The 25,657-nt window shown below is 40.2% G+C and overlaps 1 protein-coding gene across 1 annotated transcript in view; it reads left to right on the forward strand.

Annotated features, from left to right (window-relative positions):
- Window positions 1–25,657, forward strand: part of LOC124619812 (zinc finger protein 771-like) — a 161,362-nt gene that overhangs the window by 94,401 nt on the left and 41,304 nt on the right. The window contains exon 2 of the mRNA XM_047146406.1: window positions 10,945–11,008. Coding sequence (XP_047002362.1) covers window positions 10,945–11,008 — 64 coding nt within the window. The remainder of the gene's footprint in view (window positions 1–10,944; window positions 11,009–25,657) is intronic.

Genomic DNA, 25,657 nt, shown 5'->3' on the forward strand with positions numbered 1-25,657 from the left:
ACTAAAATTTATTAACAAATTATTTAAATTCTAAAGTATGTCATTTCATTACTTTTAAGTAACTGTTAACCTCAAAATACCTCTATTGTGCAGTCAGTTTCTGAAAACATCAGTGAAACAGAAAAAGATGTGTAACTTTTTGGCAGCTAAAATGTAATATACATGTTTGCAGTGTACAATAAGCTGCTAGTGTAGGAGTTCAGTAAAAATGTATATTAATGTTAATTAGTTTAGTAATCTATATAGTAAGAAGCAAAAGTTGATCTAACAAATACTTTCCTGCATCAAGTTATTAATGGCTTACACATACATAAAGTTGAAGTTACAAAACTTTACAAGCTTGAGAAGTAATGAAAATTACTTGTGAGCTAAATTTGAAATCCACCCAAACAAGATAGTGCTGTTAACAGTCATTGCCGTAAAAACAACGAGAGGATAAAACTAGACTGTTTTGTCTTGTGTAATGAAAATTAGCCATTTTGTTGTCTACCACAATGAAATTGTCATGAAACAAGGTTAATCAAGGCATAAATCATAATGTGGCAGGCCTGGTATTCTGTATGTTAAGGTTCAAACTATCTAAATGAAATTAAATGGTTGTTGAATGTCAGCAGGAAGCAATTTTATAGACATTACAGATGACAATTGTTCATGCTCATAGAGAAGCATCTGATAAAGATTTGTGAATTATTTAGGAACAAAGGAGACAACTCACTGAATGGCAGAAGTGCTGTGTTGTTGACAGATACACAAACAAGAGGTACAGAGCTTCACTTTGCTAGCTTTCGGAATGAAAGCTGTAGGAGAAATATGCACGCACGCGCGCGCGCGCGCACACACACACACACACACACACACACACACACACACACACACACACACACACACACACACACGCCTGTCTCCCTACTTTGTGCTCAATCGACTGCCAGCTCCTTACTGGCCCACAGTGAGTGTACTGGGGTGAGGTGGGGGTGAGGGAGGGAGAGAGGCATGAGGCAGGGAGTGGGTTGGGGGGAAGTGGCTCATGGGAGAGTGCGGAGCCATCCGTGGACTAGCTAGGGGTGCAGGTAGAGGGGACAGGTGGCAGATGGCTGGGCACAGTCTGTGAAACTGTGTGCCCAGCCATCTGCCACATATCAGTGACAGAGGTCAATGTTGACTGTTGCAGACTGTAAAAACAGATAACCCATATCTGTACTGTGGCGTCTTTGACTAGTAATTAAAACATCCTGGTTCTCTGGTTTGATCCCAGCCACTGCTTAAATTCTGAACAAAATTCATTGGCTATATGTCAAAGAGGTTGGAGAAGCAGACAGAGTTTCAGGACAACCTCTTCCCTTTGGGCTGCAAAACTGCTCATATATGGCAGAAGAATTGTTAATGATCAACGACCTGAGGATACAGAAGGCAATGGAAACCACTACATTAAAGACCATAAAGTGTATCCATAATGCATGTGGCCTGTAATTGGAAAAAATGCATGTTAATCTCCTCATTGACAAAACGTTCTGGATTAGCCCCCATGCAGATTTCTGGGAGGGGATTGTTAAGGGAATGGTGACCATGAGAAAATAATAGAATAACCAATAAGTCATAGTGTGGAATGCAAGAAATTTGGATGTGGTAGGGAAGGCAGAAAATCTGAAAAAGGAAATGCAAATACTAGATGTAATAGTGTCAATTTAGTGATCTGAAATGAAATAAAGATTTATGGTCATAGCGTAATATCAACAGTGGTTTTGTTGTGAATTGGAAGGTAGGGCAGAGAGTGAGTTACTGTGAACAGTTCAGTGGTAGGGTAGTTCTGATCAGAAACCCACAATAAAAGTTCCAGTACACATGCTGATGTTACTAGTTGAAGATGAAGAGTTAAAGAAAGTCTGTTAGGATACTGAACAGGTAGTTCAGTATGTAAATGGTGGTGGTGGTCTAATAATCATGAGTGACTGGAACATGGTAGTGGAGGAAGGAATAGAAGATAAAGTTAAGGTAAATTATGTAATTTCTAGTGGAAATGAGAAAGGAGAAAGACTCCTTGAGTTCTGAAATAAATTTGAGCTAGTAACAGCAAATACAATGTCCAAAAATCACAAGAGTTGGAGATAGTCTTTGAAAGATCTTGAAGATGCATGAGGATTTTAGCTCGATTATGTCATCGTCAGACAAAGATTTCAAAATCAGTTTTTGGATACTAAGGCATACCCAGGACCAGATACGGACTTGGGCCAAAATGTAGTATTGATGAAGAATAGATAGAATTTTAAGAGCATTGTCTGGAAGAATGAGTGGAGGCAGATGTTGGGTTACTCTCATACTAAGGAATGACATGCATTTCAAGTTCTCAAGGCTGTAGATACTGCAATAATGAATACCACAATAGACAGTTCAGTTGAAGAGAAATGGACATCTCTAAAAATGGACAGTCACAGAATATAATCAGACAAACGTAGGTACAAAGAAGCTATCTCTGAAGAAACCTAGGATAACAGAAGAAATATTTCAGTTGATTGACAAGAAAGTACTACAAATATACTCAGGGAAAGACAGGAACACAGCAGTTTAAATAGAAATTTTAGGGGAACTAAGACGAAATGGCAGCAGGAAATGTGAAGAAATCAAAAGAGACATGGGTTCGGAAGGACTGATTCAGGATATAGAAAATTCAAAACAGTTTTCAGTAAAATTAAAAGCAAGGACATCAAAATTAGGAGGATGGGGGGAATTCCATTGTTAAGCACAGAGATGGAGAGGGAAAATAAGTTGAAAAAAATGTTTTGAAGGCCTCTATGAGGGGAGGCCTGTGCAATGACATGTTTGAAGAAGAAATGGGAGTCGATATGGTACAAATATGGGATCCAGTATTAAGAGTCAGAGTTTAGCAGAGCTTTGGAAGACTTGTGATCAAATAAGGTAGAAGCCATTGATAACATTCCTTCATCATTTCTAAATGTATTGGAGGAAGTGGCAACCAAACCACTTCCAATAGTTGGTGCTAGAATCTGTGAGGCTGGAGGCATACTATCAGATTTTTGAAAAATATCATACACACAGTCTCGAAGACTGGAAAATCAGCGTTGAAACACATGTATACAAGTTGCCGAGAAGAATAATATACAGAAGAATGGAAGAGAAAATCGAGGATTTGTTAGATAATGATTAGTTCAGCTTTTGGAAAGAGAAAAATGCCAGAATTAAGAAAAATCAAGCCACCTTCATAGGATTTATGAACCTATAAAAAGTGTTTGGCAGAAGCAAATGGTATAAGATATTTTAAATTCTGAGAAAAATGGGGGTAATCTGTAGGGAATGGTGTTAAATATACAACATGAGCAAGAACCAAGAAGGAACAAAAAGACTGTAAGACAAAGGACAAAGTACTCTGATTGAAGTGTGTGTAAGACAGGGTTGCAGTTGAAAAGTCCTGCTGTTCAGTCTATACATCAAAGAAGCAACGACAGAAGTGAAATAAATTTTCAATGGTGGGAAGAGGCCTGGAGACCCTGGAAGGTTTCAGATAGATTATATAATGGTAAGACAGAGATTTAGGAACCAGGTTTTAAATTGTAAGTCATTTCCAGGGCAGATGTGGACATTGACCATGACCTATTGGTTATGAACTGTAGATTAAAACTGAAGAAACTGCAAAAAGGTGGGAATTTAAGAATATGGGATCTGGATAAACTGAAAGACCCAGAGGTTGTAGAGAGTTTCAGGGAGAGCACCAGGGAACGATGGACGAGAACAGGGAAAGAAATAGAGTAGAAGAAGAACGGGTAGCTTTGAGAGATGAAATAGTGAAGACAGCAGAGGATCAAGTAGGTAAAAAGACGAGAGCTAGTAGAAATCCTTGGGTAACAGAGAAGATACTGATTTTCATTGATGAAAGGAGAAAATATAAAAATGCAGTAAATGAAGCAGGCAAAAATGGAATACAAACGTCTCAAAAATGAGATTGACAGGAAGTGCAAAATGACTAAGCAGGGCTGGCTAGGGGACAAATGTAAAGGTGTAGTGGCATATATCACTAGGGGTAAGATAGACACTGCCTACAGGAAAATTAAAGAGACCTTTGGAGGAAAGAAAACTACTTGCATGAATATTAAGGGCTCAGATGGAAAACCAGTTCTAAGCAAAGAAGGGAAAGCAGAAAGGTGGAAGGAGTATAAAGAGTATACAGAGGGTCATACAAGGCGATGTACTTGAGGACAATATTATGGAAATGAAAGAGGACATAGGTGAAGATGAAATGGGAGATATTATACTTTGTGAAGAATTTGATAGAACACTGAAAGACCTAAGTTGAAACAAGGCCCCAGGAATAGACAACATTCCATTAAAACTACTGATAGTCTTGGGAGAGCCAACCCTGACAAAACTCTACCATCTGGTGAGCAAGATGTATGAAACAGGCCAAATACCATCAGACTTCAAGAAGTATATTATAATTCCAGTCCCAAAGAAATCAGGTGCTGACCGAACTATCAGTTTAATAAGTCACGGCTGCAAAATACTGACACGAATTCTTTACAGATGAATGGAAAAACTGGTAGAAGCTGCCTTGGGGAAGATCAGTTTGGATTCCATAAAAATGTTGGAACACATGAGGCAGTACTGACCCTATGACTTATCTTAAAAGATAGATTAAGGAAAGGCCAACCTACATTTCTAGTATTTGTAGACTTTGAGAAATCATTTGACAATGTTGACTGCAGTACTCTCTGTCAAATTCTGAAGGTGGCAGGGGTAAATACAGGGAGTGAAAGGCTATTTACAATTTGTACAGAAACCAGTTGGCTGTTATAAGAGTTGAGGAGCACGAAAGGGAAGCTGTGATTGGGAAGGAAGTGAGACGGGGTTGTAGCCTATCCCCAATGTTATTCAATCTTTATATTGAGTAAGCAGTAAAGGAAACAAAAGAAAAATTAGGTGTAGGAATGAAAATCCATGGAGAAGAAATAAAAACTTTGAGGTGTGCCACTGACATTGAAATTTTGTCAGAGACAGCAAAGGACGTGGAAGAGCAGTTGAACGGAATGGACAGTGCCTTCTAAGAAGGATATAAGATGAAAATCAACAAAAGCAAAATGAGGATAATGGAATGTAGTATAATTAAATCAGATGATGCTGAGGGAAGCAGGTTGCTAGCCTTACTTGCCCCGAGTCCCAATGGGTTTTACCCCTAACGGTTGAGGGACTAACCGGTGGATTTGGTAGTCTTTGCAGTATGAGCACAAAGGTGACCACGACTCAGAATATGTCCGAGATGCCCAGCCTTCTTCCAAAGTAACTGGTATCCCGACTGTCGGGACCACTTACTTGGCCACTCATACGTTGCCTGGGTTCATGAACTAGGACATGACTACAGGAACCCACACCATGAACCTGCTTCCCTGGTACTTTAAATATGGTGCTGGCAACAATCGGAGCAAAATGCCTCTGACCTTTGGAGGTGACGGAGTCCCACCTCTAACTGACAAACCAGGGACTCCTAAGATACAACTTGGCAAACAAATGGTAATGAGATGGGGAGCTATTAATATCAATGGGGGCTGCTCTGGGAAGAAGGTAGAGCTGGCAGAGGCTGCAAGTAAGATGGGGCTGGACGTTTTAGCTGTTAGTGACATTCGGGTAAGGGGTGAGAAAGAAGAGGAAGTGGGAGAATACAAGTCCTACCTGTCAGGAGTCAAAGCAGGAATAACACAATGGGGTGTAGTGCTTTACATCAGGAAAGAAATGGAACCCAGTGTAGTTGCAATAAGGTATGTAAACGAACGACTGATGTGGATAGATTTGGCAGTGTCTAGCAAAAAAATTAGGATTGTGTCAGTATATTCGCATTGTGAAGGGACAGATTGAGATAAGATGGATAGTTTTTATGAGGCACTCAGTGATGTAGTTGTTAGAGTAAAGGACAAGGACAGTGTTCTGCTCATGGTTGATTTTAATGCCAGGATTGGAAATCGAACAGAAAGGCATGAAAAGGTTATGGGTAAATTTGGAGAGGATATGGAGGCCAACAGGAACGGGAAACAACTCTTGGATTTCTGTGCCAGTATGGGCTTAGTAATCACAAACTCCTTTTTTAAACATAAGAACATTCACCGGTATACTTGGGAAGGCAGGGGAACCAGATCTGTCATCGACTATATAATAACAGATCAGGAATTCAGGAAGGCTGTGAGGGACACACGTGTATTCAGGGGATTCTTTGATGACACTGATCATTATTTAATCTGCAGTGAAATTGGGATTGTGAGGCCGAAAGTGCAGGAGGTCAGGTCCATATGTAGGAGGATAAGAGTGGAGAAACTTCAGGATAAGGAAATCAGGCACAAGTACATAACAGTGATCTCAGAAAGGTACCAGTTAGTTGAATGTAGTCAATTACAGTCATTGGAAAAGGAATGGACAAGGTACAGGGACACAGTACTAGAAGTGGCTAAAGAATGTCTTGGAACAGTTGAGTGTAAAAGTAGGATGAAGCAAACAGCTTGGTGGAATGACACAGTCAAGGCAGCCTGTGAAAGGAAAAAGGAGGCGTATCAAAGATGGCTACATACTAGAACTCAGGTAGACAGAGAAAGTTATGTTGAAGAAAGAAACAAAGTCAAACAGATAATTGCAGCATCCAAGAAGAAATCTTGGGAAGACTTTGGAAACAGGTTGGAGACCATGGGTCAAGCTGCTGGAAAACCATTCTGGAGTGTAATTAGCAGTCTTCAAAAGGGAGGTAAGAAGGAAATGACAAGTATTCTGGTCAGGTCAGGAAAACTGCTGGTGAATCCTGTGGATGCCTTGGGCAGATGGAGGGAATATTTTGAAGAGTTGCTCAATGTAGGTGAAAATACGATCAGTAATGTTTCAGATTTCGAGGTACAATAGGATAGGAATGATGATGGAAATAGGATCACATTTGAGGAAGTGGAGAAAATGGTCAACAGATTGCAGTGCAATAAAGCAGCTGGGGTGGATGAAATTAAGTCGGAGCTCATCAAATACAGTGGAATGTCAGGTCTTAAATGGCTACACAGGATAATTGAAATGGCCTGGGAGTCGGGACAGGTTCCATCAGACTGGACAAAAGCAGTAATCACACCAATCTTTAAACATAGAAACAGAAAAGATTGTGACAACTACAGAGGTATCTCTTTAATCAACGTTGTGGGTAAAATCTTCTCAGGTATTGTTGAAAGGAAAGTGCGAGTATTAGTTGAGGACCAATTGGATGAAAATCAGTGTGGGTTTAGGCCTCTTAGAGGTTGTCATGACCAAATCTTTAGCTTACGGCAAATAATGGAGAAGTGTTATGAGTGGAACAGGGAATTGTATCTATGCTTTATAGATCTAGAAAAGGCGTATGACCGTGTTCCTAGGAGGAAGTTATTGTCTGCTCTACGAGATTATGGAATAGGAGACAAACTTTTGCAAGCAATTAAAGGTCTTTATATGGATAGTCAGGCAGCAATTAGAGTTGACGGTAAATTGAGTTCATGGTTCAGAGTAGTTTCAGGGGTAAGACAAGGCTGCAACCTGTCTCCACTGTTGTTCATATTATTTATGGATCATATGTTGAAAACAATAGAATGGCTGGGTTAGATTAAGATATGTGAACACAAAATAAGCAGTCTTGCGTATGCGGATGATTTAGTTGTGATGGCAGATTCGATTGAAAGTTTGCAAAGTAATATTTCAGAGCTAGATCAGAAATGTAAGGACTATGGTATGAAGAGTAGCATCTCCAAAACGAAAGTAATGTCAGTGGGAAAGAAATATAAACGGATTGGGTGCCAAATAGGAGGAACAAAGTTAGAACAGGTGGACGGTTTCAAGTACTTAGGATGCATACTCTCTCAGGATGGCAACATAGTGAAAGAACTGGAAGCAAGGTGTAGCAAAGCTAGTGCAGTGAGCGCTCAGCTACGATCTACTCTCTTCTGCAAGAAGGAAGTCAGTACCAAGACTAAGTTATCTGTGCACCGTTCAATCTTTCGACCAACTTTGTTGTATGGGAGCGAAAGCTGGGTGGATTCAGGTTACCTTATCAACAAGGTTGAGGTTATGGATATGAAAGTAGCTAGGATGATTGCAAGTACTAGTAGATGGGAACAATGGCAGGAGGGTGTCCACAATGAGGAAATCAAAGAAAAACTGGGAATGAACTCTATAGATGTAGCAGTCAGGGTGAATAGGCTTAGATGGTGGGGTCATGTTACACGCATGGGAGAAGCAAGGTTACCCAAGAGACTCGTGGGTTCAGCAGTAGAGGTTAGGAGGAGTCGGGGCAGACCAAGGAGAAGGTACCTGGATTCGGCTAAGAATGATTTTGAAGTAATAGGTTTAACATCAGAAGAGGCACCAATGTTAGCACTGAATAGGGGATCATGGAGGAATTTTATAAGGGGGCTATGCTCCAGACTGAACGCTGAAAGGCATAATCAGTCTTAATTGATGATGATGATGCTGAGGGAATTGGGTTAGGTAATGAGACATTTAAAGTAGTAGATGAGTTTTGCTATTTAGGGAGCAAAATAACTGATGATGGTCAAAGTAGAGAGGATATAAAATGTAGATTGGCAATGGCAAGAAAAGTGTTTCTTAAGAAGAGAAATTTATTAACATTGAGTATAGATTTAAGTGTCAGGAAGTCTTTTCTAAAAGTATTTGTATGGAGTGTAACCATGTATTGATGTGAAACATGGATGATAAATAATTTAGACAAACAGAGAACAGAAGCTTTAGAAATGTGGTGCTACAGAAGAATGCTGAAGGTTAGATGGGTAGATCGTGTTACTAATGGGAAGGTACTGAATAGAATTGGGGACAAGTGGAATGTGTGGCACAACTTGACTAGAAGATAAAACTTTGAACATAGCTGCTAAGGTTCAGTGACCATGTCAGAATTATATTGGAACAAATAAGCCCTCGGTCAAAATTGACCTGGTTTCGACGCTACTGTGAGTGTCGTTTTCAGAATTAGACTAACTGTTCTAAAACATATTAGGTATATAGTACATTAGTAAAATTAAAGTTTGTACTGACTGGAAAAGATGCAGTACTTACAAGTCACATATTAAAAAAGATCTGAGCCGGAAAGGCGACGTCATGAACAGTTGTGAGATGGCAAGCCGCTAAGGGCTGCTCGTACTGTGAACAAGGGTTGCAACGAGACTCATGCTGATAACATATTTTTTTCATATGTACCATTAGAAACAACCATTTACTATGTAATTTGTTTTATCTTATTGTAATTTTGTTCTTGTCTTTGAATGAAATCATATAACAAATAGCAACTCAAAATACACTCTTATGGGTTAGCAATTTCTTTTGACAACCTCTTCAATTAACCCTGTTTTTATTAGCTGCTACTGTTTCGTAATGAAAGGACACTGACTTGTAGGTATTATGTTGATCTGTTTGATGCACTTATGTATATAAATGATACTACGTGTTTACCACATAAATGGGACTATGTGAATGATGCACGAATCTCAAAATAATATTGTAATAGTGGTGCAAAATTCTGGGTAAATCATCAACATTGTGTTCCATATTATCTAGTGGGATTTAAACTTTCTGACATGGAGGATTTTTCTTTTTGTTTTCCAAAATTTTAGATAAATTTGGAAAAAGATTTATCAGGGTAATGTAAAGTTACAATAGTAAGAATAATGTATCTTTGAAGCTCTATTGATTATATTTAGTGGTGTTGGAACTAGTATGGTAAGTGAAGTAATGTGTGATTTCTGGAAGTGTGAAAAGTAACCAAAGGATTAAGTAAACGAGAGGGAGAAAAGCAATTGTGTTTATTAATGATTTTTCATCAGAAATAAATGTTCCAGTGAAATAAAAGGTTTTTTGCTTCTCACCTTAAAAGTAGTAATGAGTGACATGGCACAAGGTGATTCAGTTGCTGCTCCCCCACATCGTTACTTTAAAATATGCTCAGGAAAGTATTGCACGGAATCCCATTTAAGGGTAGGGTACTCAGATGATGTCGTTCACTGTAAAGAGACATTTATTTTATCATTCGGCCTTTCCTTTCCTCTTATCATTAACAATTGTTAACTGTGGTATTCAAAATTTTGTTTTCACACACACACACACACACACACTGTAAAGAGACATTTATTTTATCATTCGGCCTTTCCTTTCCTCTTATCATTAACAATTGTTAACTGCGGTGTTCAAAATTTTGTTTTCACACACACGTGCGCCTGTCGCCTGTATGGCTATATCCTGGCTGACTACATTGTACCGGCACTGCAGCTGGACTGGAGTCATGGCATTGTGTCAGGTGTAGTGGCTGAGGGAAGTAACGAGGAGAGAAGCAGGAAGCATTGTTTGGAAATGTGGGTGGTGACTGGGAGGAAGGGGCAGCAACTGCACAAGATAGAAGTGCAGCATGGCAAATTGTGAGCCTGCTCTGGTTGCAGCTCACAATTACATGGAGAACTAGATTGGGAAGGATTGTTAGAATAGATTAAAGGGGGACTTTGGGGCCCATATTGACACACACCTCTAATCCTCGTACCTCCCACAGGAACTGACTTATTATCCAATATCATACCAGACTAGAAGAACTGAACAATATCCTTCACCACCCAAAATTCTTCCCATTAATCCCAAACAGATATTCTGTCTCCAACCCAATCTATGTTACATTTAGTCCATGCTTGTGTGTGTGTGTGTGTGTGTGTGTGTGTGTGTGTGTGTGTGTGTAAAAAAGGATTTTTTAGGAAACTAACAAAGTTCTCGCCATTTTTTATGTGCCTTTTGATGACTCAATGCCTTTACTATTCAGTGAGTTGTTGCCTATACTGCTTAAATTATTTATTATAAACTGTGTTAGCCATTTTGATTACTGTTTTATTGTGAAGTGTAAAGATGGCTGTAAAACTCCTGGTTCTGTGTTGTAAAGTATGTTTCTTCCCTCTGTTTCAGGGAAGAGGCCACAGTTGGTCGATGTTGCTGTGCAGTGTGAAGAAATAGAGTTTGATAAGACAAGGTATATTGCGTATGAATATTTAGAATGTGAAATACACTATATTAGGTTGCACAATGTGAACTAAAATTGATCCATCAATCTTTCTTACTCTCATTACTACTGTTTGCCAGCCTGCGACATAATGTTGGACCCTTATCTTTTGCTTCAGTGCAGTTTGAAAGTGGGTGCGAGAGACTGGCAGATTGAAGCTTCAAGTCTGGTCATGAGGCACACTTGAGTGATTCACTCAGTCAGAGCATTGCCAGCAAAGGACCCTGTTCCTTGTTCAAATTCCATTCTGACACACAGTTTGAATGTACCAGGAAGTTTCATAACAGCAGACTGTGTGGTTCTTTCAGGAAGTGTATGTCTAGTCAACAGAATAAGTCCAGAATGTATTATCAACAATGTTATGAAAAGGATGGATTTTACTCACCATAAAGATGACACATTGAGTTGCAGACAGCGTCGTAGAAAGACTGTTACTATAAGCTTTTGACCAAAGCCTCCTTCATAAAAGAGAAAGGCACACACATTCACACAAGCAAGCATACTTCACACATACATGAGCACTACCTCCAGACATTCCAACCAGAGGTCATGTGTGTTCACAGCTTGTGGTCTAATGGCTAGTGTTGCTGCCCCTGGATCATGGGGTCCCGGGTTCAGGATTTTCTCTGCCCGGGGACTGGGTTTTTGTGTTGTTCTCATAATTTCATCATCATCACCACCATTTGTGACAGTGGCTAGATTGGATTGTGGGAAAAAAAAAAAAAAAAAAAAAAATCGGACTCTGTAAAAATTGGGACTTTGTACGGGCGCTGATGACTGTGCAGTTGAGTACCCCACAAACCAAACATCATCATCAGAGGTCGTGTGTGCGAGGTGCTTGCTTGTGTGAAGGTACATGTGTTTCTCTTTTCTGAAAAAGGCTTTGGCCGAAAGCTTATATGTAACAGGCTTTTCATTGTGCCTGTCTGCCATGCAACATGTGATCTGTACAGTGGATAGCAATCTATTCTTTTCATAATATTGTTAATAAAATAATAAGACAGACAACTGATTGCTTTTAAAATAGTTACAAAGATTTGAGGTGACTAGCATTACAAAAAATAAAAAATAAAATATTCAACATTTATATTTTTTCACAGTTTCATAAATTAATGGCGCAATTTCATAGAACTGCTCAGTGACAGCAGATAAAAGACTAGAAATTTATCTCTTTGAATCTGAAACTAGTGTTGTGTGTCTTCTGGAAAAACCACATAAGTGGGGAGTAAGAAATTTGTTTGCTGTCACAGATGAATGTTGCTCTCCTGGCAAATGAATTATTGTGTTGTGGAATAGGCTGCCATGTTCTGAAATTCTCTCTTATAGGCATCAATGGAGACCCAACTATGTTCTAAACTTTTGAATAAAATTATTCTTCCAGTTAATAAAATCTCTGTTCCCACTGCGTCCATTAAAAGGAAATTTTATGCAAATGACTGCACATTGGCTCCTCATCCACATCATTACCCCAGAAACTCCTGTATAGTGTGTAGCAGAGGGTACATAGTTGCTAGTATCACTATAACCCCTTGCTATTTCGTTCTGATGTGGCACACAGGAAGAATGACTGTCAGTGTGTCTCCCTGTCCACATTTTTGTAATCTTCTGTCTTTGCACTTAGACAAGAGCTATGTTGGAGGAAGTCATATGAATAACACTTTATGTAGCACTCAGCACATTTCCTCATTGCAGATTCTGAGCATTTGTGTAACAATGTAACATTTATTAAATAAATGTCTGACAAATTGTGTTGTTCCTCTTTGAATTTTCTCTCTTTCATGCGTTAATCCAACTTCGTAATTGTTCCACATTGATGAAGAGTATTCAAGAATTTGCCAGACAAGAGTTTATATAAGTGACCTACTTCTTAGATGACTTACACTTGATTAGGACTTTTCCAATGAAACTAAGATTTACTTTGTCTTTTCACATTTATTAAACTCCAACTGCATGCTCTTAGGTATGTCAATACTGTGATTGATACCAGTGGTTGTTTGACAGTGGTTTATTCAAACCATAACAGATGATTATTCCAATTTTTGTTGTAGTATAATCTTGCATCTCAATTGTTCATTTTTCCTACACCATCAGAATTCCATGGGCACAGGAAATTACTTGTTGATTAAGGACAGGGTCTCACATTCACAATATATATTTGTTCTACTCATTCCACTGTACTGACTGGGGCAGATTTTATTGACACGGAAATGAGATTAAGATAAAAGGACTTTACAATACTGCACCAGGGGTATGTACTATCATCAGAACAGCCTGTTGTAATATTGTAAAGTTATTGGCATCATTCTGCTGTATACCCATGATTGTTTTAAAACCACATCAGAAAATTGTTAAAATTCTGTGCTGTTACTCTTTGCTTCTTTCAGATTCAAACATTGGTACAACTGTGCCTTTTGTCTTCTCAATTTTTACTGAAAATTGAAGCAAATAAATAAGCTGATGGTCTAATAGATTGCAGAGTAGAGAACTATTTTTAATATATTGGAAGGAAACATTCCACGTGGGAAAAATTATATATAAAAACAAAGATGAGGTGACTTACCGAACAAAAGCGCTGGCAGGTCGATAGACACACAACCAAACACAAACATACACACAAAATTCAAGCTTTCGCAACAAACTGTTGCCTCATCAGGAAAGAGGGAAGGAGAGGGGAAGACGAAAGGAAGTGGGTTTTAAGGGAGAGGGTAAGGAGTCATTCCAATCCCGGGAGCGGAAAGACTTACCTTAGGGGGAAAAAAGGACAGGTATACACTCGCACACACGCACATATCCATCCATAGTCTGTATGTGTGGATGGATATGTGCGTGTGTGCGAGTGTATACCTGTCCTTTTTTCCCCCTAAGGTAAGTCTTTCCGCTCCCGGGATTGGAATGACTCCTTACCCTCTCCCTTAAAACCCACTTCCTTTCGTCTTCCCCTCTCCTTCCCTCTTTCCTGATGGAAATGGAAATGAGCGTTTGGCGTCATTGGCCGGGAGGCCCCTCGCGGGGCAGGTCCGGCCGCCATATCGCAGGTCTTATTACATTCGGCGCCACATTGGGCGACCTGCACGCCGGATGGGGATGAAATGATGATGAACACAACACAACACCCAGTCCCTGAGCGGAGAAAATCTCCGACCCAGCCGGGAATCGAACCCGGGCCCAGAGGACGGCAATCCGTCACGCTGACCACTCAGCTACTGGGGCGGACTCTTTCCTGATGAGGCAACAGTTTGTTGCGAAAGCTTGAATTTTGTGTGTATGTTTGTGTTTGTTTGTGTGTCTATCGACCTGCCAGCGCTTTTGTTCGGTAAGAACTATTTTTAATTATTTATTTCTTTGCTTCTTTTAGATGTTTTATTTTTATTTAAATAATATGTCTTGTTTGTAACATTTTTTGAAGTTGTTACATGTTTGTTTGATTACAAAGTTATGTCTCAGTATAGCGGTAATAATAACATCCCAGGAAATGTCTGCTTGTGTCTGTATATGTGCGGATGGATATGTGTGTGAGTGCTTGTGCGCGAGTGTATACCTGCCCTTTTTTCCCCCTAAGGTAAGTCTTTCCGCTCCCGGGATTGGAATGACTCCCTACCCTTTCCCTTAAAACCCACATCCTTTCGTCTTTCCCTCTCTTTCACTCTTTCCTGATGAAGCAACCGAGGGTTGCAAAAGCTTGAAATTTGTGTGTGTGTTTGTGTGTTTTTTAACTCACTGTCAGCAGAAAGTATCAGTTCGTTTCTTGTTACAAACAAAATTATTTTTAAAGCGGAATTTACTTATCCTTTGTGTAAAGCAATCTCACATTAGTCTAATGCGCTATTCGTAGCGAAGAATAATCAGTACTCTGGCAGTGACAGCACCGCCTAGTCACTGCTGAAGTACTGGCTATTCTTCCTATTTTTACTCTCCAGGTTAATATATATTGATAAAACAAATATCATGCTAGACTAATGTGGGATCGCTTTAAAGAGAGGCGACATAAAATTCTGCTTTAAAAATCATTTTGTTTGTAACAGGAAACAAACCAACCCTTTTGTTGACACTGGATGTCATGTGAAAGACATGATGAGCAGTATTTGTGTGGGCTTACTTCAGCTACATACTGCAAAGGCTAAATTGTAAATATGTGCCCAAACCCCAGAGAAAATGCATTTGACAACACACACACACACACACACACACACACACACACACACACACACACACACAGTCTGAATGTCTGGTGTTTCCTGGGTATGTATTTATTTCAATCTTCTAAAATTAGTCCATCTCCTCCTTCCCCATATACATTTCATTCTCCTCCGTCTTACTGTCCATCTCTTCCTCCCCACTCTCACTGTCCCACCTCCTCCAGCCCCCACCCCACTGCCTGTCCTCTCATCCTTCCCCTCTCTCTGACTGTCTCCACCCCTTCCCTGCCCATCTTCTCTTCTACCCTTTTTGTGTCCATCTCCTCCCTTTCACTTTTTCTCTCCATCTCCTCTTCTCCACCCCCGCCCCCCACCCCCCCCTTCTCTCTCTCTCTCTCTCTCTCTCTCTCTCTCTCTCTCTCTCTCTCTCTCTCTCTCTCTCTCCCCCTCTCTCTCCCCCCCCTCCCTCCATCTACTCCTCCCTGTCTTTATGTCCATCTCCTCCACCCTCTGTCCATCTCCATCTCCTTGGCCTCCCTCTCTGTCTCTGCATCTCCTCCTCCCCCACTCTTCTCTGTCACCCTCACCCCAATAGGAGTTCAGTGGTTTTTTTACTCACAGTGTTTCTTACCAGATGGTAAAATAATTTAATTTTATAGATAAAATATCTACTCAGCAAGCAGCAGCAGAGCACACACATAAAAGACAGTTGTAATTAGGCAAGCTTTCGGAGGCAGTGGCTCCCTTCTTCAGGCAGAGTGGTTAAGGGGAAGGGAGCGGGATGAAGGAAAAGGACTGGAGAGGTCTAGGAGAAGGGGTAGATTTCAGAAAAGTCACTGATAACCACGGGTTAGGGGGGAGAGAGTGCATCTGAAATGTACCCCTTTTCCTAGATCTCCCCAGTCCTTTTCCTTCAACCCTCTTCCTTCCCCTTCAACCCCTCTGCCTGAGGAAGGAAGCCACTGCCTCCAGAAGCTTGACTAATTACAACCGTCTTTTATTTGCATGCTCTGCCACCGCTTACTGAGTAGATTTTTTTGTCTATACAATCAAATTATTTTGCCAAAAATTGATTGTTTTCATTGTTATATTACAGTATAGTAAGTAACATGTATACCAGTTGTGGTTGAAATCAATCAAGGAGTTTAGGAGCAAATTTCTACCTGTGGATTCACCTGTATAAGCATGTATCACATATATTTCTTGTATATTTAACACATTTCTCACATATTTGTACACATATTTCACCTATTATCTCTAGTGAATTTCATCCTGCAGTTTCGTTGTGATGCAGCTCAATGTTTATGGCTTCTTATCTCCAGAACTGTGTGTCATACAATTATATAATTTTGCAGGTACATTCAGCAGCATATGTGAAAATTTTCTGTGAAATGTGTTGGGAATAGAGTTAGTAGTGAAGGACTAATACATTAAAACATCATGCATGATGTGGTATTTTTCATACATCTCAGTGTTTATGATGTCACATCTCCTGAACTATGTGTCATACAATGATATAATTTCGCAGGTACATTCAGTGGCATACAAGCTGCCTCAAAAGGAATGGTCAATATTCAGGGATATGTTAGGAACGATCATTCGAATAAAATCAATCTTAGTAAACATGGCCTTTTGAGATGCATACTTTAAGAGCTATGAGCACTTCTTCATCTTTGTTAGTGTGAAAAAATCTCTTCTACTGCAAACTCTGTGGTTTCCGTATTTTGAGAGGTGGTAGTATGAAACAAACAAGAAAAAAAGTCCAGGAAACATGGGCTCTAAATTTCATACCCTAAAAACTATGAGCACTTGTTAACCTTCCATACTTGAAACACATCTCTTCTACTGAACAATGCACATAGTACTTAAAGGTATGTATTTTGGAGTCCATGTTTACTGGATATTTATGGATCAAAGCAAGAAAAAATTCCATCTTTACTGGATATTTATGGATCAAAGCAAGAAAAAAGTCCATCTTGACTGGACATTTGTTTCTCATCCTGGTCCATGCAACCACCTCACAAAGTGTGGAAAGCAAAGAGCTTGCAGTAGAAGAGATTTGTTTCACGTTATAAAAGCTGAAGAAGTGCTCATAGTTCTTAAGGTATACATTTTGGAGCCCCTGTTTACTAGACTGTTTTGCTCTGAATGACGTGTCCTCAAATATTGACCATTCCTCCTGTGACACAATGTATGTGAATACTGTCTGCAAAATGTGTCACAAATAGAGTTAGTAGTAAAGACATAATAAATTAAACATCATGCTTGATGCAATAGTTTTATTGTATTACCAGCGAAAATGTAGTAAGCGATAAACTCTTTTCCTTTCATCTTTTTGTGGGGGTTATAAGTGAGAAAAAGTTTTGTAAGGTTTTAAATGGTGTGTAAAGTTTGTTGCAAGTGACTAAGTGCTCTCTTTATCAAACACTGGATGAATAAAGTCATCGATTTGTTCATCATGGGCTACACTCTGGCTTCACCTCCACTCCTTCGATAGGCAGTGGTTTTTGCCCCACAATGCTTCTTTCGTGACAGTAAGTGATATTGTACGAAGTTTGAAAGTTTGGTTCAAAGCAATCCAGTGGCTTAAGAGGAGATGTAGGACATAAATACATCCATTTTTATAATATGTATATATTTGTGAACATATTACATAGGAGCGCCAAAAGAAACTGATATAGGCATGCGTATTCCAATACAGAGATATATAAAGAGGCAGAATACGGTGCTGTAGTTAGCAACACTTATATAAGACAACAATTGTCCAGCGCAGTTGTTAGACCGGTTACTGCTGCTACAATGCCAGGTTATCAAGATTTAAATGAGTTTGAATGTGGTTTTATAGTCAGCCGTGAGCAATGGGACACAGCATTTCCAAGGTAACAAGGAAGTGGGGATTTTCCCATATGACCATTCCACGAGTGTACCATGAATATCAGGAATCTGGTAAAAACATCAAATCTCTGACATCACTTTGGCCAGAAAAAGACCCTGCAAGTACGGGACGAATGACTGAAGTGAATCGTTCAACGTGAGAGAAGTGCAACCCTTCCACAAATTGCTGCAGATCTCAATTCTGGGCCATCAGCAAGTGTCAGCATGTGAACCATTCAATGAAACATCATCAACATAGGCTTTCAGAGCCAAAGGCCCACTTGTATACCCTTGATGACTGCACAACACAAAGCATTATGCCTCACCTGGGCCCATCATCACTGACATTGGACTGTTGATGACTGGAAACACGTTGCCTGGTCATACAAGTCTCATTTCAAATTGTATCAAGTGGATGGATGTGTACGGGTATGGAGACAATCCCATGAATCCATGGACCCTACATGTCAGCAAGGGACTGTTCAAGCTGGTGGAGGCTCTGTAATGGTGTGGGGTATGTGCAGTTGGAATGATATGGGACCCCTGATATGTGTGGATACGACTCTGACAGGTGACATGTACATAAGCATCCTCTCTGATCACTACATCCATTCATGTCCATTGTGCATTCTAGTGGAGTTGGGCAATTCCAGCAGGACAATGTGACACCCCACATGTCCAGAATTGCTACAAAGTGGCTCCAGGAACACACTATTGGGTTTAAAGACTTCCGCTGGCCACCAAACTCCCCAGACATGAACATTATTGAGCATATCTGGGATGCCTTGCAATGTACTGCTCAGAAGAGATCTCCACCCCCTCGTACTTTTATGGATTTATGGACAGCCCTGCAGGATTCTTGGTGTTAATTCCCTCCAGCACTACTTCAGACATTAGTCAAGTCCAAGTCACATTGTGTTGCGGCACTCGCGGTGGCCCTACATGATATTAGGCAGGTGTACTAGTTTCTGTGGCTCTTCAGTATATGTATCAGTTCCAGTATTATGGACTATCTGTATTTGCATGGGCTAAAACTAGAGAAATGAGAGTTTGAAATAAATGGTTGAAGCTCCGTCGTAAGTTGCACTGAGAAGTATCTTTTTTATTTCTTGAGAGTGACTAGTTTTGGATACCTGTGTCCATTTTCAAACCATCTGTGTCGTAAGCATGAAAAATACATGCAATAACCTGTGTACAAAAACTGCCCCTCCAGTGATGATCAGAGTGGAATTATGGGTTGCTAGCCTCGAGCGAGTCCAATACATGAATGTGCATAGAAATCTATATTCAATTGTTCATTAGTCTTTTTTTCAATAAACACAGCACTAACACATCAAAGAATACTACATAATTATTCCTTGAGGTTTCATAACATCTGTGGTGCTGGCGGCAAACACTTGTCATCGTCAGTGACTCGCCCCTTTTACAGTCTTCTAATAACAAACTTCCGACCTGCACGTAGAAACAGGTGGATCGGTAGAAACGTTCTCACTCTCCCACACTCGTACCTAAAATATCGGTTGTTAGAGATGATGGAAGGCTGAGTGTTTCTAGAATTTACACCGAAACTCCTGAGGCCCTACATATCCCTCCCCTTAGCTCGAACACGCGGTATTTTATACATATTCATTAAGTACAATAATATCTCACAAGATAAAGAATTATCTTTTAACAGTACATCTGTTTCTACTAATAACTGTGCATATTTTACCACAATTATAAAACTTGAACCTTTCAGTGCATGTTGGAGTTAGCTCTTTTCACTCTCCAAAAATTCGTGAGTACCAAATTTTTGTTTTCTGTTCCTCTTGCAATCGTAAATTCCAGGTGTACATAACTCATGAATACTCTACTGCTTCGTTCTTACTTCCTGTACTACTTTTCCTAAATATGCACTTATTCATTACTTATTGTAATCTGGAGGAACTCTGGGTAGAATAAAAGTGTTATCTTCTTGGGCATTTGTAAATCTAAAATGTAATACGGCTATTGATGCACAGAATTCAAACCTACCAAACTCATCCCTTAAAATGTGTGACTTCTGTCACGATATTTCCCTTTTTCCCTTTAGGAACAGTACCTATATGTTACATGGGTTGATCCTAGAAGTACCCTTTCTCCTTCTGTTTTGGTAGGTATGCCCCTTTCTTATTCCTATCCTCCTATGGTACAGGTCAATCCCCTTCTTGGTGCCCCTGTCCACGCAGTATAGGTCAGCCTTTCATAGGTCTGCCCATCCGCCCTTTTTCTCATCCAACAAATATCAAGTGCGCCCTCCGTATCCTTCTTGAGTAGACCTCCAGGTTCATTGCCCTAGCATACATCTTTATGAATACTGTTCTTAAATATTCTCTGATAAAATTACAACTCTACTTTACATCTTAACTCCACTTTCCAATACTCTCTCTAATACCCTAGAGTCCTCTTTCACTCCTCACTCCTACTATATATCATGCCCACACATAGTAGATGCTATGTCTACCTATATTTACCGACTCTCAGTAGATACTATGCCTACACGTATTGATCGAGTCTCACTACTCTATAACTCATCAGAGTACTTGCAACCCTGAATTTTCACAAATGACTATCACGATTAACACCAATTTAGCTTATCACTGTTTTATACACTCCTGGAAATTGAAATAAGAACACCATGAATTCATTGTCCCAGGAAGGGGAAACTTTATTGACACATTCCTGGGGTCAGATACATCACATGATCACACTGACAGAACCACAGGCACATAGACACAGGCAACAGAGCATGCACAATGTCAGCACTAGTACAGTGTATATCCACCTTTCGCAGCAATGCAGGCTGCTATTCTCCCATGGAGACGATCGTAGAGATGCTGGATGTAGTCCTGTGGAACGGCTTGCCATGCCATTTCCACCTGGCGCCTCAGTTGGACCAGCGTTCGTGCTGGACGTGCAGACCGCGTGAGACGACGCTTCATCCAGTCCCAAACATGCTCAATGGGGGACAGATCCGGAGATGTTGCTGGCCAGGGTAGTTGACTTACACCTTCTAGAGCACGTTGGGTGGCACGGGATACATGCGGACGTGCATTGTCCTGTTGGAACAGCAAGTTCCCTTGCCAGTCTAGGAATGGTAGAACGATGGGTTCGATGACGGTTTGGATGTACCGTGCACTATTCAGTGTCCCCTCGACGATCACCAGTGGTGTACGGCCAGTGTAGGAGATCGCTCCTCACACCATGATGCCGGGTGTTGGCCCTGTGTGCCTCGGTCGTATGCAGTCCTGATTGTGGCGCTCACCTGCACGGCGCCAAACACGCATACGACCATCATTGGCACCAAGGCAGAAGCGACTCTCATCGCTGAAGACGACACGTCTCCATTCGTCCCTCCATTCACGCCTGTCGCGACACCACTGGAGGCGGGCTGCACGATGTTGGGGCGTGAGCGGAAGACGGCCTAACGGTGTGCGGGACCGTAGCCCAGCTTCATGGAGACGGTTGCGAATGGTCCTCGCCGATACCCCAGGAGCAACAGTGTCCCTAATTTGCTGGGAAGTGGCGGTGCGGTCCCCTACGGCACTGTGTAGGATCCTACGGTCTTGGCGTGCATCCGTGCGTCGCTGCGGTCCGGTTCCAGGTCAACGGGCACGTGCACCTTCCGCCGACCACTGGCGACAACATCGATGTACTGTGGAGACCTCACGCCCCACGTGTTGAGCAATTCGGCGGTACGTCCACCCGGCCTCCCGCATGCCCATTATACGCCCTCGCTCAAAGTCCGTCAACTGCACATACGGTTCACGTCCACGCTGTCGCGGCATGCTACCAGTGTTAAAGACTGCGATGGAGCTCCGTATGCCACGGCAAACTGGCTGACACTGACGGCGGCGGTGCACAAATGCTGCGCAGCTAGCGCCATTCGACGGCCAACACTGCGGTTCCTGGTGTGTCCGCTGTGCCGTGCGTGTGATCATTGCTTGTACAGCCCTCTCGCAGTGTCCGGAGCAAGTATGGTGGGTCTGACACACCGGTGTCAATGTGTTCTTTTTTCCATTTCCAGGAGTGTAATTATTACACATGTTCTCCTGCTCCTGTCTTTCTAGGTGCATGAGTTGATTGCTACCCTTCTTTCTTTCTTTTATATATATACTTTTTTATTTATTTATGAATTTGGCCAGCTATGGACCGCATACAACTTAAGACTTATGGTGTGTCTTTTTCTTCCGTTCTTCCCAGTACTTCTTCATTTTCTCGCCAACGGCTCATCTCTGCTCATCTGTCCACACTCTCTTGGGTCAAGGTCTTGGTTCATCTTCTTCATAGTTTGCATTTTCTATCAGTAGCCTGAAGTGATTCCTGTCACGTATCATTTCTTCTGTAACACCTGTTTTGTTGGCGTCTTTCTTTACTGCTTCTATCCATCCTACAATTTTTTTCAGCTTACTAACGTAATTAAAAATTTTCTTTGTAGTCTGTGTTTCTTCCATTCTTTTTAAATGTCCATAAAATTTTAGCCATCTCTTCCTCATTGTATCTGTGATCTTTTCTCTATTTTTGTATAAGTCTTCATTTCTCCTTTTAATCCACCTATTTTCTTTGTTTTTCTCAGGACCTAGAATTTTTCTTAGTATTTTTCTCTCTCTCTTTTTCTAGTTCTCTTAATTCGCCTTTCTTATTCAATGTTAGGCACTCTGATCCATACGTTGCTTGTGTCCTAATAACTGAATTATAATGTCTAATCTTCGCTTGTATGGATATTGATTTCTTATTGTAGTAGTTTTGTGTTAATTTATATGCAAATTCTAACTTTTTTTTCTTTATTTATTTGTTGTGTTATCCAGTCCATTGGCTTGGATCTATTCCCCCAGGTATTTGAATCTATCAACTCTTTTAATTTTTTCATACTTTGTTTTCATAAACTTTTCTGTATTATGTTGGTGTTCTATATACTCAGATTTTTCATAGGATATTTTTAGCCCAGTCTTTTCAGCAATCTCGTGTAACAGATCAAGCATAACTGTTGCGTGTGTTTGGTTCTCAGTTATCAATGCCATATCATGCGCAAAGGCTAAACATTTCACTTCAGATTTGTTCTTTCCTTGGTCCATGCTTATACCCTTTGTGCCTCCGTTTTTTAATGTGCTTTCCCATGTTTTTACTATTTTATCTAAAACCAAGTTAAAGAGAATTGGGGACAGTCCATCTCCTTGTCAAACTCCTGTTTTGATTTTGAATGATTCAGAAATTTCACCTTGAAACTTAATTCTTGGTGTTGTACCTGTGAGCGTTTGTTCAACAAGTCTTCTGGTGTTTTCACCTATCCTTGATTCATAAAGTATCTGGAATAGTGTTTGTCTGTCAACTGAGTCATAGGTCTTCTTGAAGTCTACGAAAGTAACTACTGTATTTTTATTTTGTATAGCTGTCACTCCCAGAATGGTTTTTAAATTAAGAATCTGTTCTGCACATGATCTACCTTTTCTAAATCCTGCTTGATAATCTCCTATATTAGGTCCTGCTCATTCCCCTATTCTATTGAAAAGTGCTTTAGAAAGTATTTTGTATGTCTCTGGTAACAAGGATATGCCCCTGTAGTTGTTGGTGTCTGTTTTATCTCCTTTTTTATGGAGAGTATAGATCAATGCTTGTTTCCAGTCACTGGGTATGATTCCTTTTGTCCAAATGTCTTTAATTACTTTGTGAATTTTCTGCCATGGGAATAAAACCCCTAGTTCCCACATTTCTGCTACTATCCCATCCTCTCTTTGTGCTTTGTTATTCTTCAATGCTTTGATAACCTTTTCTATTTCTTCCACTATAGGTGGTTCCGATGGTGGGTTTTCATGTTGTGGTTTTTGAAATTGTAATCTGTCATTAGGCTCTTCACAGTTTAATAGATTTGCAAATTATTTCAGCTAAAATTTGGCAGTTCCCTTTATTGCTTAAAACCATTTTTCCATTTTTATCTTTAAAGTGTAAACTTCTCTGAAAGGCTTATAGAAGTCTCTGGCATTGTTCCTTTTAAAGTCTGAACCCATTTCTTCCAATCTGTTTTTGTCATATTTTCTTTTCACTGATCTGATGATTTTTGCTGTCTTTTTCCTTTCTTCTTTAAACTCTTCCCAGTATTCATGGGTCTTATTACTGTTCCATTTTTTCCATGCCTTTAGTCGATTGTCAATTGCTTCATCACACAGCTCGTTCCACCATCTGTGTCTTGGTATTGTTCGTGGTTGTTCCATTTCTTTAACTAACTCTAGCATTGTTTCTTTAATTTCTTCCCAATCATCCATTTTTCTAGTGTTTAGTATGTCACAGAATTTGTCCTGATTTTGCATGACCAATTTAGTGTTTACTCTTGGAAATCTTCTTGGTTTTTGCTTAGGTTTGTTTGGTTGGAACATGGTCTTTATTTCAGTCAGATAATGGTCTGAGTCTATGTTTAGGCCCTTCCTCACTCTGACATCCAACATTTCCCTGTAGTTGCGAGTCATTATTGCCACATGGTCCAACTGATATTCACCTTGATTTGGATTAGGTGATACCCACTTTTTTTTTTCTTTGCAAGTTTCCTGAAACATCTCGACATTAGTTTTAGATCAAATTGTTTACAAAAATCTATGAGTCTTTCCCCATTTCTGTTGGTTCTTGCACGTGCTGGGTAATCTCCAACTACTGATTTAAATTTTATTTCTTTGCCAACTTGTGCATTAAAGTCACCCACTAAAATTTTTTATGTTCTTTTGGTAATATGGATGTTTTGTGTTCTAACATTTCCCAAAAATCTTCCACTTTGTCAACATTTATTCTGTTATGTTGGTTGATAGTTGCATGTACATTTATAATAGTGTAACGTTTATTGTCTGACTTGAACATCAGAAAAGAAACTCATTCTGATGGGGAGCTAAAATTAAGTATGTTGTGTTGATTGAGTGTGTCTGTTAGGTGTTTTAGTATTCCAACTTTCATAAGTGTGTTGATGTTCACAGCGTCCCCAGTAGATGTTTTTTCTTGGGTCATATCTTTGAATTAGTACTAGGAAGCTCCGACTCTTCCTTACATGATGTTCTAGGCTCTCCAGAATCCAAAGGCCTAGTGGCACTACCATGAATAGTGATGAAAGATTGGATACTTCCTGGAGTAGTTTTCCTTTTGAAATTTACCATCTTGTCTTAGGTTAAAGTTTGGTTTGGGGAAAGGTAGTTGAACCTTTTGATGATAAAAATTCAAGCATTTAGCTCAGAATTGTAAGTGAGGCCACCACTAACATGTGGGACAGACGCCTTTGTAGCGGCCACTGTGGGAACAGATGCTACAGTCTGGTGTTTTTATACAAAAGCCTGCCTCTTCTGCCAGTTCCACTGTTCTGATGATCTTCATCGCCGCCTTCACTGCTGTTGAGGTCTTCACCGTTTCCCTGGGAAGGGACCCCCTGATTGTGTTTAAGTGTATCTTTGTGTGTATGTAGATGTGTGTTTGTGTATCCTGATTCTTCGGCCTACTTATATGAAATAAGTTTAAGGTTATTGGAAACCACGAAAAATAAGAAGGACTTCTGCAATAGAAGTATATGCATATGGAAAGAGGAAAAGATCGACCGGTACTCAGATGAGAAGTAAGAAAG

Source organism: Schistocerca americana, chromosome 6 (assembly GCF_021461395.2).
Source record: "Schistocerca americana isolate TAMUIC-IGC-003095 chromosome 6, iqSchAmer2.1, whole genome shotgun sequence".
Lineage (NCBI taxonomy): Eukaryota > Metazoa > Arthropoda > Insecta > Orthoptera > Acrididae > Schistocerca > Schistocerca americana.